The sequence below is a fragment of the Engraulis encrasicolus genome, chromosome 5 (assembly GCF_034702125.1).
Source record: "Engraulis encrasicolus isolate BLACKSEA-1 chromosome 5, IST_EnEncr_1.0, whole genome shotgun sequence".
Classification (NCBI taxonomy): domain Eukaryota; kingdom Metazoa; phylum Chordata; class Actinopteri; order Clupeiformes; family Engraulidae; genus Engraulis; species Engraulis encrasicolus.
In genome coordinates, this window is record NC_085861.1 from 34,679,000 (window position 1) to 34,691,499 (window position 12,500).

Below are 12,500 nucleotides of genomic sequence, written 5' to 3' on the forward strand. Positions count from 1 at the left end.
ATTGTATAGGGATATGTAAGCAAACTATGGGGAAAGCAAATAAGCCATTGCAATCAGCCATTGATCGGCTGTGATTTAATACCTGCTTGATGCTGTTCATGTTGGATTTTGACATATGTCAATGGGTTACAACTGGGTGGTGGTCTTGCTTGCTTCTCCTAGCTAGTCTTAATAGAGAGAGGATGAAGTTCTTGGATGACAGTTCCTCATCTCTACTCTCTATCATCTCTCCTCTCCTCTCCTCTCCTCTCCTCTCTTCTCCTGTCCTCTCCTCTGCTCTCCTCTCCTCTCCTCCTCCTCCTCCTCTTCCTCCTCAGGCATGATGAAGGTGATCTCGGCGGTGCTGCAGTTTGGCAACATCTCCTTCCAGAAGGAGAAGAGTAGCGATCAGGCCTCCATGCCCGACGACACGGCGGCCCAGAAGCTCAGCCACCTGCTGGGCATCAGCGTGGTGGAGTTCAGCAGAGCCATACTCACGCCACGCATCAAAGTGGGCCGCGAATACGTGCAGAAGGCCCAGACCAAAGAACAGGTGAGGAGGGGAGCTCTGTGTGTGTGTGCATGCGTGCATGTGTTTGTGTGTGGGTGGGTGGGTATCGTGAGCGAGTCAATTCAGTTGGCAGCTGGTGAAAGTGGTCCTCGGTCTGAACAAGTTTGAGAAACACAGTTGTGCTGTATTGGGTATTTAAATGTGTTGTGTGTGTGTTTGTTCAGGCTGACTTTGCAGTGGAGGCGTTGGCCAAGGCTACGTACGAGCGGCTGTTCCGTTGGTTGGTGCACCGCATCAACAGAGCTCTAGACCGCCGACAGAGGCAGGGAGCATCGTTCATCGGGATACTGGACATCGCAGGCTTCGAGATCTTCCAGGTGAGAGAGGGATGAAGACAGGGATGTGAGAGGGGTATAAGGAGAGGTGGGATTGGAAATAGAAGGGGAGAAGATACATAGGCAGGGAGCCTCGTTCTTACGGGATGCTCAACATCGCAGGCTTCGAGATCTTTCAGGTGAGAATGAGAGAGGTGTATGCAGGGATGGGTAAGAGAGAGAGAGATTGATAGCGGGAGAGAGAAAGACAGATGGAGTGAGTCAGAGTGTCAAGTTAAGTCAGCTTTTATTGTCAGTTTCTTCATATGCACAGGTCATACAAGGAAATTGAAATGTGTCAGGATGGACAAAGACAGGGATCCTTCATTCATTCACCGGAATACTGAACATTGCAGGATTTGAGATCTTATAGGTGAGAAAGATGTGGAGATAGAGGGAATGATATTGATGGAGGGAGGGAGAGGGGGAAGAATGGATGGAAGAGGAAGAGAGAGAGGAGATGGACAGAGTCAGGGAGCATTCTTCATCAGACTACTGGACATGATGGAGGGAAAATGCAGAAGGAGAGGTGTGTGTACAGGAACACAGAAAGGATGGAGAGAAAAAAAAGAAAGAAACTAAAGGTTACACTTTACTTGACGCCGGCATCATATGTATGACATGACAGTGTCATAATAGTGTCAAAACGGTGTCATGACACATGGAGGAGTCATGTAGGAGTCATAAGCATGATAGGTTGTGAAAATGTGACTTTTTTAGTAGGGCTGTCTTTACCACAACCGAATGTCACTTAATGAGTTACCAAACGAAATGAAAGGGTAGTGTGATCAGACGTTAAGACATTAGAGAGACAGAGATGGGGGGGGGGGGGTAGGGAGGGGGACAGGGAACAATAGGATTGGTGGAGAGGAGGAGTTCTATTTTAAGGCTGCAGCAGCCTCAGTAGTCTGCTAGTGGATGGCAGGTGGCAGCAGACTCCTCTCTGATCTTATCAAGTCAAGTCAAGTCAAGTTTATTGTCAATTTCTTTACATGCACTGGTCATACAAAGAATTTGAAATTGCGTTTCTTGCTCTCCCATGCAGACATAGACTAATCTAGGTAAGGACATAGACAGTATAGACATAGACAGTACTCATACATGGACATAGACAGTATGGACGTAGACATTGCTCATACAGACATTTAAAGTGCAAGACTGGACAACAGAAGACTTGTAGAGAACATACATTAAGAGGAGGTATTTTGTTGTTCTTTTTCTAAAAGTCCTTTTATAGCGTTCTGACATAGTAATAGTAGCATTTGAAGAAATAAATAATTAAAAAAGGTTTTTATTAAATACACCAGCAGCAGTATGTGTGTGTGTGTGTGTGTTTGTATGTGTTTTGTGTGCGTGTGTGTGTGTGTGTGTGTGTGTGTGTGTGTGTGTGTGTGTGTGAGTGTGAGTGTGTGTGTGTGTTTAGTGCAGGTAGAAAGTGCGGTGTGCGTCTGTGTGTGTGTACCTGTGTATGTGTGTGTGTGTGTGTGTATGTGTGTGAGTATGAGTTGTGTGTCAGTGTGTGTATGTTTGGGTTTAGTGGCAGAAAGTGCAGTGTGCTTGTTGTGTGTGTGTGTGTGTGTGTGTGTGTGTGTGTGTGTGTGTGTGTGTGTGTGTGTGTGTGTGTGTGTGTGTGTGTGTGTGTGCGTGTGTATGTTTTGAGTTAGTGGCAGGTTGAAAGTTCAGTCACAGATGTAGTAGTGCAGGTGGAATGTTCAGTCGCAGATATGGTGGTGGGGGATGAGGGGGGGGGGGGGGCGTTGTCAGTGGCCTGGCTGGCTAGAGGCTGACAGTGAAGGGAGAGTGGGTTGAGTGTTCAGTATCTTGATTGCTTGATGCATCGTGCTGCTTGCAAGCCTGGTGGTACGGGAACGGAGGCGCCTGTACCTCGCCGCCTGTACCAGGAGGCTGAACAGTTTGTGTGCAGGGCGGCTTGTGTCTTTGATGATCATCAGTGCTTTTTTAGGGTGAGGCGTGCGGTGTAAATGTCCTGCAGGGAGGGGAGTGGTACTCCAATGATCTTCTTCGCTGTGTTCACAACACGCTGGAGTGTCTTCCTGTTTTTCTCCGTGCAGCTTCCTCCCCACACTGTGATGCAGCTGGACACGACGCTCTCTATGGTTCCTCTGTAGAATGTTGTCATGATGGAGGGTGTAACACTTGCCTTATTTAGTTTGCGCAAGAAGTAGAGACGCTGATGGGGCCTTCTTCGCCAGTGATGTAGTGTTGGTGGTCCAAGAGAGGTCGTCGCTGATGTGCACTCCAAGGAACTTGGTGCTGCTCACTCTCTCCACAGCATCACCGTCGATGGTCAGTGGTGGCAGTTGTTTTTGGACCTCTGAAAGTTGACAACAATCTCCTTGGTCTTGTTGACATTCAGCAGGAGGTTGTTGTCTTTGCACCATCTGGCCAGCAGGTCTACTTCTTCTCTGTAGTGGGTCTCATCGCCCTTAGTGATGAGGCCCACCAGTGTTGTATCATCCGCAAACTTCACTAGATGGTTAGTGCTGTGGGTCGTTGTGCAGTCATGTGTCAGCAGCGTGAACAGCAGGGGGCTGAGAACACAACCTTGCGGAGCCCCCGTGCTCAGGGTCAGGGTGCTTGAGGTGTTATTCCCTACCCGTACTGCTTGTGGTCTCTGCATCAGGAAGTCCAGCAGCCAGTTGCAGAGGGAGGTGCTGAAACCTAGTTTGTCCAGTTTTCTGATGAGTTGTTTTGGTATTATGGTATTAAATGCTGAACTGAAGTCAATGAACAGCATTCTCACATATGAGTCTTTATTGTCCAAGTGGGTGAGGGCTGGATGGAGGGCAGAGCAGATTGCATCCTCCGTGGATCGCTTGGCTCGGTATGCGAACTGGTAGGGGTCCAGGGTGGGGGGTAGGGTGGCTTTGATGTGTGACAGGACTAGCCGTTCGAAGCACTTCATGATTATGGGCGTCAGTGCTACAGGACGGTAGTCATTGAAGCATGATGGTGATGATTTCTTCGGCACGGGTATGATGGTAGCAGCTTTGAAAAGTGATGGGATGACTGCTTGCTCCAGAGAGATGTTAAAGATGTCTGTGAAGACATCCTTCAGCTCTTCTGCACAATCCTTCAACACTCGGCCAGGTATGTTGTCTGGGCCAGCTGCTTTGCGTGGGTTGATGGTGGCCAGTGTCCTCTTCACACTGGCAGAGGACAGGTACAGGGGTTGATCATGGGGGGGGGAGGTGGAGTTTTCTGTGGATGAGTGTCGTTTTGTGCTTCAAAACGGGCAAAGAAACTGTTCAGGTCGTTTAGCAGAGAGGTGTTGTTGTCACAGCTTCGTGGTGCGGGCTTATAGTCCGTGATGGCCTGTATGCCCTGCCACAGGCTCTGTGCATCTCTGCTGTCTTTGAAGTGTGTTGTTATTTTGTCCGAGTATTCCTTTTTTGCTTTCCTGATGCCCTGGGACAGGTTTGCCCTTGCTGCTTTTAGGCCAGCTACGTCTCCTGCTCTGAAGGCTTTGTCTCTGGCCCTCAGCAGTCTGTGAACGTCTCCTGTGAACCATGGCTTCTGGTTGGCCCTGGTGGTGATGCGTTTTATTTCTGTAACATCATCAATGCATTTTGTGATGTAGGAGGTCACGGTGTCTGTGTACTCCTCAATGTCAATGTGGTTGCTGTGGGTGGCAGCTGTTTTGAACATGTCCCAATCTGTGGTTTCAAAGCAGTCTTGTAGTCGTGACACGGCTCCCTCTGGCCATTTTCTCACCTCCTTCAGAGCTGGTTTGGTGAGTTTTACCTATCAGACTGACAACACCGCAATTACAGACAGACACACACAGAGAGACAAAGCACAGTGTGTGTGAGTGTGACACGCACACACACACACACACACACACACACACACACACACACACACACACACACACACACACACACACACACACACACACACACACACACACACACACACACACACACACAAACACACAACCAAAGGCAGTGAGAAACAGATGCTGCATCAAACAACATGGAGGGGTGGGGGTGTAAGAGAGACATATAGAGTTTGTTGTGAGTTTGTGTGCCAAGATGGTTGACTAAAGAAAATAAATCCAGCCGGTTGTTTGATAGAGAGGCCCTGGAAGACCGCTGTGAGAGAGTGTGTGCTAGTGGGAGCTCAATATGAGGTTGGCCAATGATATCCATCCTCTGCAGTCACTGCTATAAGATAGCACATCATTGCATCAGCACAGACAATACTCCTCAAACATCACATGTAATAAAAAGAAGTTGAAAATAATCAACCTCACTGTCACTGAAACATGCAGGATCACCTTGTCTTACAGTCAGTCGTATAGTTATAATAAATATAACACACTTTCCTGAGTCCTCCCTCTCCCTGTTCTCTTCTCCTGCTTCTCTTGTTTTCTCTGTGTCATTGAACTCATTTGAACATCTGTGCATCATCTAAATGTATTAGAAGCTGCACAACATATTGTAGCCTCTTCATGCAGATGGGCCCACCGGCGGGCCTGTACACACTTTGCTGGAAACACTCAACTACATCATAACAACATTGCTATGACATTGCAGAGTGCCTTAAGTAACAGATTAAGACATGGTTTTTACAGTTTTGAGGACAAATAAGGTTATAACAAATGCTCTGCGCAAAGGGCTTAATAATGTATTTAAAATGACATCATGAAGTTAAATTACACCAATGAGAAGATGCAGCACACTGAAAAGAAATAAATACTGTAATAAAGGTCCGCAACACTGATTTATGCTCCCAAAAGGTTTAATAGGATACCATTTCGGACGCTCAATCCTTCATGAAAGTGCAAAGTCCAGTACCTGTATGCATTCTCTGCAGATAGATGCAGCACACTATCTTGCTTCTACTAATAACAAAGAAAATAAGATAGTATTGTTTTCGTCAGCTACACCATTTAGAAGCTAACATCTTACAATCACTGACCCTACCCCCGCTGTCTCTGTTCCCCCCACAGCTGAGCTGGTTTACGCAGCTGTGCAGCAGTTTCACTAATGGGAAGCTGCAGCACTTTATTGCTAATGACATATGGGATTACAATGAATGATATATACCATTGCAATAACAATTAGTGGCTTGTTTCTTTTTACATGCTCACTCCCCTGTGGCTGACCTCATTTGAGCAGCTGTGCATCAACTCCACACTAATGAGAAGTGTACTGCAGCACACTATGTAAATAATTGTTTTGTGTTGCTCTCGCTAATACATCATAACATTACTGGCTTTTAACTCCGCTGAACTTTTTTAGAATAGTTTTTTTTGGGCTTTCGCACCTTTATTGTGATAGCAAAGTGAAGGTTTGACAGGAGATATCAGCGAGAGAGAGAAGGGTTAGGGCTGGGAAATGACACAGGCCGGACCCCTCATGTACAGCACACGGTGCAGCTGCCTTACATGGTGCTCCACAGCGCCCTCTGTAGTCAAACTCGATTGAGCAGCTCTGCATCAGCTACTACACCAATGAAAAGCGGCAGGTCATTACTGCATCATTCCCCCTCTCCTTCTGTAGCTGAACCCGTTTGAGCAGCTGTGCATCAACTACACCAACTAGAAGCTGCAGCACACAACAATATATAAATAGTAGGGGTGGGCAAACTTGAAAATCTTTAATCGCATTAACTCAATGACTTTCTGTGATTAATCGCATAGCGCGCGGAACCCAAATATGAATTCAAAAGTCGCTTCAAAAGCGCCAATATATTTGAAAATGTCAGATTACCAAATCACTGATTACACCGTAATTATCACGTCACAGACGACCACAGAAATAAATGGAATCTTTGCTGTTTTTTTAACAGACTATCTACATTGATATTTTCTTAGATTAAGTAGACCAATCATAATCATAATTTGCTATAGGCTACTGTAACCTGTGTAATACGCCTATATCTATCTTTCAAAATAAAAATGGGCCTATTTGCCAATCTAGGCCTACATATCACACTAAGAATACATAGAATCATAACTAATGAAACAAATTATTGTAGAGGAGAAGGTTTTTTTGCATACAATTAGGCCCACTAGGCTATTTAAGATTAGAGTATCACCATTATTGCATACAATTATTAAACTATAGGCTATTAAGATTGAACTGAAGCTGAAATATTAGAAACTCAAATTAGGATAGTCTACATGGTCCTACAAGAAACAAAACTTGTCACTTGAAATGAATTAGGCAAGCAGGCGTGTGTCTCAAATTCCCCTCCTTCCCTCTCTGTCAAGAGCGTGTAGTAGCCTAGAACTCTACCGTCCACTCTCCGTCCTCATCTGTCGCTATTATTTTGGTGTTGCAGCGACTAGAAACTAATCGACTGACTGCTGGCAGTAATTAGGCTACAACTTTCAAATCAATAAGGTTGGCATGACAAAACAATAACATAAACGCTGACAACGTGAGGTTGCTGATGTCCGGTGAACTTTTGGGCACGGCGAAATCATACTATGTTGGTGCCGATATGAATGCTGAATGTAACTTTGTTAAATGCAATTAGACTTCGGCTAAAGATGCATTCTTTTACCGCTGATTTTTCAACTGTGCCTCTTCTGCTAGCCTACCATGCATGCGCAACGCCAGATGTAGGTAGAAACCAAAACGTTGCCTGAGGAATTAATATCTCGCGGTAGGCTTTTTGATCAAGGCTTAGTTATGAGCTATGCACACTGTCAGTCCGCGTGTCGTTATTGACAGCTGATACATTTTTTTTTCATAACCTTGCCAAGGCGAGCCACATGCTGTTCGAGTAGCCTACGCAATGAGGGTTGTAGAACTTTGTACCGAAAATGTCCATTTAGAAGTTTTGCCTACTTTCTAGACCCTGATGTCTTTTTCTCTGTCAGCTGTCACTGGTGGTCTCCAGCTGCTGCGTGCGAGGGGCAGGGCTCTTTAGAGCGCTGACGCTTTCAAAATAAAAGTCAACGAACGACGCGACAGTCATAAAAGGCTTAAAAAAATCACCAAAAAAACCCCAATGCGTTAAGCGTTAACAAAATTGTTGGGCGATACTGACCTCAATAGTTAACGCACCGTTAACGCGTTAACGTTGCCCAGCCCTAATAAATAAAGACACATACATTACAATACTGACTTTTTTCTTTTTAATCTCCTTTCCCTGTTCTCTCTCTCTCTCTGTGCTCTCTCTGCAGCTGAACTCGTTTGAGCAGCTGTGCATCAACGACACCAATGAGAAGCTGATGCACATTATTAATAGTAATGACATATACATATGCGTATGATCATTATAATGACATATTACCGATTACATTACTGACTTGTTTCTTTTCCTTTCCCATTCTCTTTCTAGCTGAACTCGTTTGAGCAGCTGTGCATCAACTACACCAATGAGAAGCTGCAGCAGCTGTTCAACCACACCATGTTCATCCTGGAGCAGGAGGAGTACCAGAGGGAGGGCATCGAGTGGAACTTCATCGACTTCGGCCTGGACCTGCAGCCCTGCATAGACCTCATCGAGAGGCCGGTCAGTCACTGTGTCTGTGTGTGTGTGTGTGTGTGTGTGTGTGTGTGTGTGTGTGTGTGTGTGTGTGTGTGTGTGTGTGTGTGTGTGTGTGTGTGTGTGTGTGTGTGTGTGTGTGTGTGTGTGTGTGTGTGTGTGTGTGTGTGTGTGTGTGTGTGTGTGCGTGCGTGCGTGTGTGTGTTTAAATGAACTTGACCCACAGCTATGCATACAGCTCTTCAGAGCCTATTGAGATTCCCTACTCCCTCAAGGGCCCCAAGTGGAGGACTAGCACAGAGGAGTACTTGCTTTGTATGTTCTCCTTGTAAGCCGCCTTGGATAAAACCGTCTGCTAAATGTAATGTAATGCAATGTCACCAATACAGACATGCAGGGCTCTAAATTAACACCAGCCAGTTGATGAAATGCTAATGAAAATTCTGTTTGGGTGGTAGAAATGAAAATGTAATAGTCACTTTGACTAATAGTGAGTGTATGTTTGGCTAGTAAGATTTAACGATACTGGCCAAATTAGCTAGTGATGAAACAAGTTAATGTATAACCCTGCAGACATGACCTCTGACCTCTGCCCTCTTGACCCTCCCAGGCTCACCCCCCAGGCGTACTAGCCCTACTGGACGAGGAGTGCTGGTTTCCACGGGCGACCGACCGCTCGTTTGTGGACAAGCTGACGGGGGAGCAAGGCTCACACCCCAAGTTCTACCGACCCCGACAGCTGAGGCAGGAGGAGGCCGACTTCTCCATCATACACTACGCTGGCAAGGTGAGGGGTGCCTGTCTGTCTCTCTCTAGCCCTGTCTGTCTCTCTATAGACCTGCCTGTCTATCCTGGCTGTCTTTATCCTGCCTTATGAATACATACATCTGCCTTTTCCTGGCTGCCTGTTTTCAGCTGCCTCCATCATGCACTAAACTGGCAAGGTGGTCTGTCTGTCTGTACCTGTCTTTGTCAGTTTCCATCATACACTGATAGAACGATTACCTCTCAAGTTGACGACAACTTCTCTACCTCGTTCTGACTGTCTCTCTGTTTATTTCTACCCATCTGTGTGAATCTGTTTTCATCTTTTATTAGGCTGCTGAGGTGAAGGTGATTGGCCTACTTGTCTCGACTCGTCTATCTTCATTGGTCTCGATGTTTTCTTGTCCCCGCCCACTAGGTGGACTACAAGGCGGACGATTGGCTGGTGAAGAACATGGACCCGCTGAATGACAACGTGGCGTCTCTGCTCCACCAATCATCTGACCACTTCATCTCGGAGCTTTGGAGAGAAGGTACTGGAAGCCAATCGCCCTCCCCTTTGTGTATGAAAAGGACAATGCTGGACAAATAAACGTACCTTGGCTTATCCACTGACAATCAATGAAGAAATGTAATTATATAAGGCAAAGTTTGATAACGATCCTACTGTATTCTTGTGTTCTGGTTCTGTGCTAATGTTTGTTTCAATGACAGATTGTAGAGGGTTAAATCACGTTAGGTAATGTCTGTTTTGCAAAAGACCAACCTAAAATACGACAAAATCTAAAATAATGAAGAGGAAAATAACAGTGTGTACTCACTTTTATTGAATAACCTGTACTAACCACTGATCTTTCTCTCTCTCTGTCTCTGTCTCTCTCTCTCTCTCTCTCTCTCTCTCTCTCTCTCTCTCTCTCTCTCTCTCTTTCTCTCTCACTCACACACTCCTCCTGCTTGCTCTCCTCTCTCTGTGCTCTCCTAATCTTGTCCCTCCTCCTCCATCTCTCCTTGGTCTCTTTCTGGGTCTCGCTTGGTCTCTCTCCTTCTCTCCCCTCCTCCCTCTCTCTTGTCTCTGGGGCTGTCCTGTCTGTGGGTGATTCTGGCCATGTGTGTGTGTGTGTGTGTGTGTGTGTGTGTGTGTGTGTGTGTGTGTGTGTGTGTGTGTGTGTGTGTGTGTGTGTGTGTGTGTGTGTGTGTGTGTGTATGCTTGTGTGTGTGTGCGTGTACTGCCCTCAGAGGTGCAGACTCTTCCTCGTGTGTACTTCTTTGATTCCTACGCCACCTTGCAGACTAACGGCTCCGACAGTAGGTTACCTACACCCCTCCCTCCCCTCACGCTACATCTGCATGCCTCCCTCCATCCTTCCCTCTCTCTCCCTCTCTCTCTCTCTCTCTGCCCTACTCCAGCATCCCTCCCTTCTCCCTCTCCCCCTCTCCGTCCCTCCTGTCCTGATATCTCAGCCCATCTACAAAGTACATCACTCACTTGATATGCCAACCTATTTTCCTCCATGTTAGTCACTTAATAGCTCTCTCTTCGTCTCTCTGTGTCTCTTGATCTCGCTATCCACTCTCTCATGTAGGTTTAGCTGTGTTCAGATACAGTTATGGTCCATAGTCAGCTGTGGTAGCTTCTCTGTGTTAACCTTTCGTCATAGTATGCTCTCATAACTGTGTGCAGACTTGTCGTGTACCTGACAAAGTATCCTTGTAGTGTACCTTACCTGAGTGAAGTGACGTGTAGATTAGTGTGTTTGTGTGTAGTGTTTGTAGACGTGTGTAGACAAACATTTCTGATTCAGTTTTGTGACTCATTATGCTTCTTCTTTGGAGTGAAATTCACTCTGTTTGGGATGTTTATCATAGTGTAATACTTCATTTACACTCTCAAAAGAAAATCAACAATGTGGCAGAAGCAACCCAAACAGACTCTGAATTTTCGCAATGGGGTGGAAATACTCATTAAATACGCATTTCCACCTAAGCATTGCATGTGTGTTTTGTTTCATATTTCTATGATAACTAGATACCTTCACACCCGTACATACTATATATGGCATATCCTGTGTCATGCACTGTTGCTGAAAAACCTACACCTTCACATCACTCACTTCACATAAACAATCACCAGTCACCACAGCACCATAGCTCCACCTATCACAATCCCACTAAATACTGTACATACAATATGCTGCGTTCCAGACTTCAGCAAATGAAGTCGGATGTGGGACTTTTCCTACCTGAATCATCCTAACTCCATCTTTTGAGATGAAAGTGGACCAAGTGTCCTCCGGGTTCACTTGCAAGAACTTCCACTTTGACACTTTTAACAAGTCCCACGTACTGCTGGATTGGATTGGGCCTGGAATGCACCACTGCACATTTCCATATCTCTCCATCAAATCCGGTTCAGAAATAACAGCCCTGCAACAGTTGGCTTTCCTGAGCAACTGCTCTATCTGTCTGGAGCATTGATTATGATCAGCTGATTCAGAGCTGGTTGGATCACATTTGTGGCAGGGTTTTTACTTTCTGAACCCGGGATTGTCACCTCTACTTTCAGTGCTGTGTGCTGTTACTAACTTGTGACCTCTCCTGTCTTCCCTCGTCCCCCAGTGGACCGTATAGTGGGAATGGACCAGGTGGGGAGCGAGGGGAGCGGCGCGGTGAGTTTCGGGGCGGCGGGCCTCAAGACGAAGAAGGGCATGTTCCGAACGGTGGGGCAGCTCTACAAGGAGTCCCTCACCAAACTCATGGCAACGCTGAGGAACACCAACCCCAACTTCCTACGCTGCATCATCCCCAACCACGAGAAGCGGGTAAGAGAGGGATGCTGCGAGGGCACGGGAGGAGGCGAGATATCGTAGGACAGGGATGTCAAACTCAGGCTCGGGGGCCTAATCTGGCCCGTGGAGTCATTTTATTTGGCCCGTGAGATCATTTTAAATATGTATCACGGTTGGCCCACAATACACCATTAATATATAACGTAACAAGACCTGAACATGGTGGGTCACAGGAGTAGGAGTGAGGCCAGGCCAATGAAGAAATATGAGTGGGCCCAGGCCACAGTCATATGTAACAAAATGTGTATGTGCAGGCACATTTGTTTTTTTTATACAATTTTATTTTTTACTTAGTCATGGTATCACAAACATCACATGCTTCACAAACTGAAAAATAAAATCAATCATTTCCCCCGCAACCCACCCCACACACACACACACACACACACACACACACACACACACACACACACACACACACACACACACACACACACACACACACACACACACACACACACACTTCAAGGTTTCCACAGTATTTGTGCATATACAGTACAATATACTGTATGTAAGTCCAGAGTGGTGAAAAAGGCTGGAAAAATCATAGGGCGACCC

At 46.1% G+C, this 12,500-nt stretch overlaps 1 protein-coding gene across 2 annotated transcripts in view; it reads left to right on the top strand.

Moving 5' to 3' along the window:
- myh14 (myosin, heavy chain 14, non-muscle) overlaps window positions 1-12,500 on the top strand; it is a 79,273-nt gene that overhangs the window by 44,377 nt on the left and 22,396 nt on the right. Inside the window, exons 11-17 of one of the 2 annotated variants that reach the window (XM_063199199.1) lie at window positions 318-532; window positions 715-867; window positions 8,185-8,358; window positions 8,942-9,118; window positions 9,515-9,629; window positions 10,333-10,401; window positions 11,713-11,915. In XM_063199199.1, coding sequence (XP_063055269.1) covers window positions 318-532; window positions 715-867; window positions 8,185-8,358; window positions 8,942-9,118; window positions 9,515-9,629; window positions 10,333-10,401; window positions 11,713-11,915 — 1,106 coding nt within the window. The remainder of the gene's footprint in view (window positions 1-317; window positions 533-714; window positions 868-8,184; window positions 8,359-8,941; window positions 9,119-9,514; window positions 9,630-10,332; window positions 10,402-11,712; window positions 11,916-12,500) is intronic. The other variant, XM_063199200.1, reaches the window with a different exon arrangement.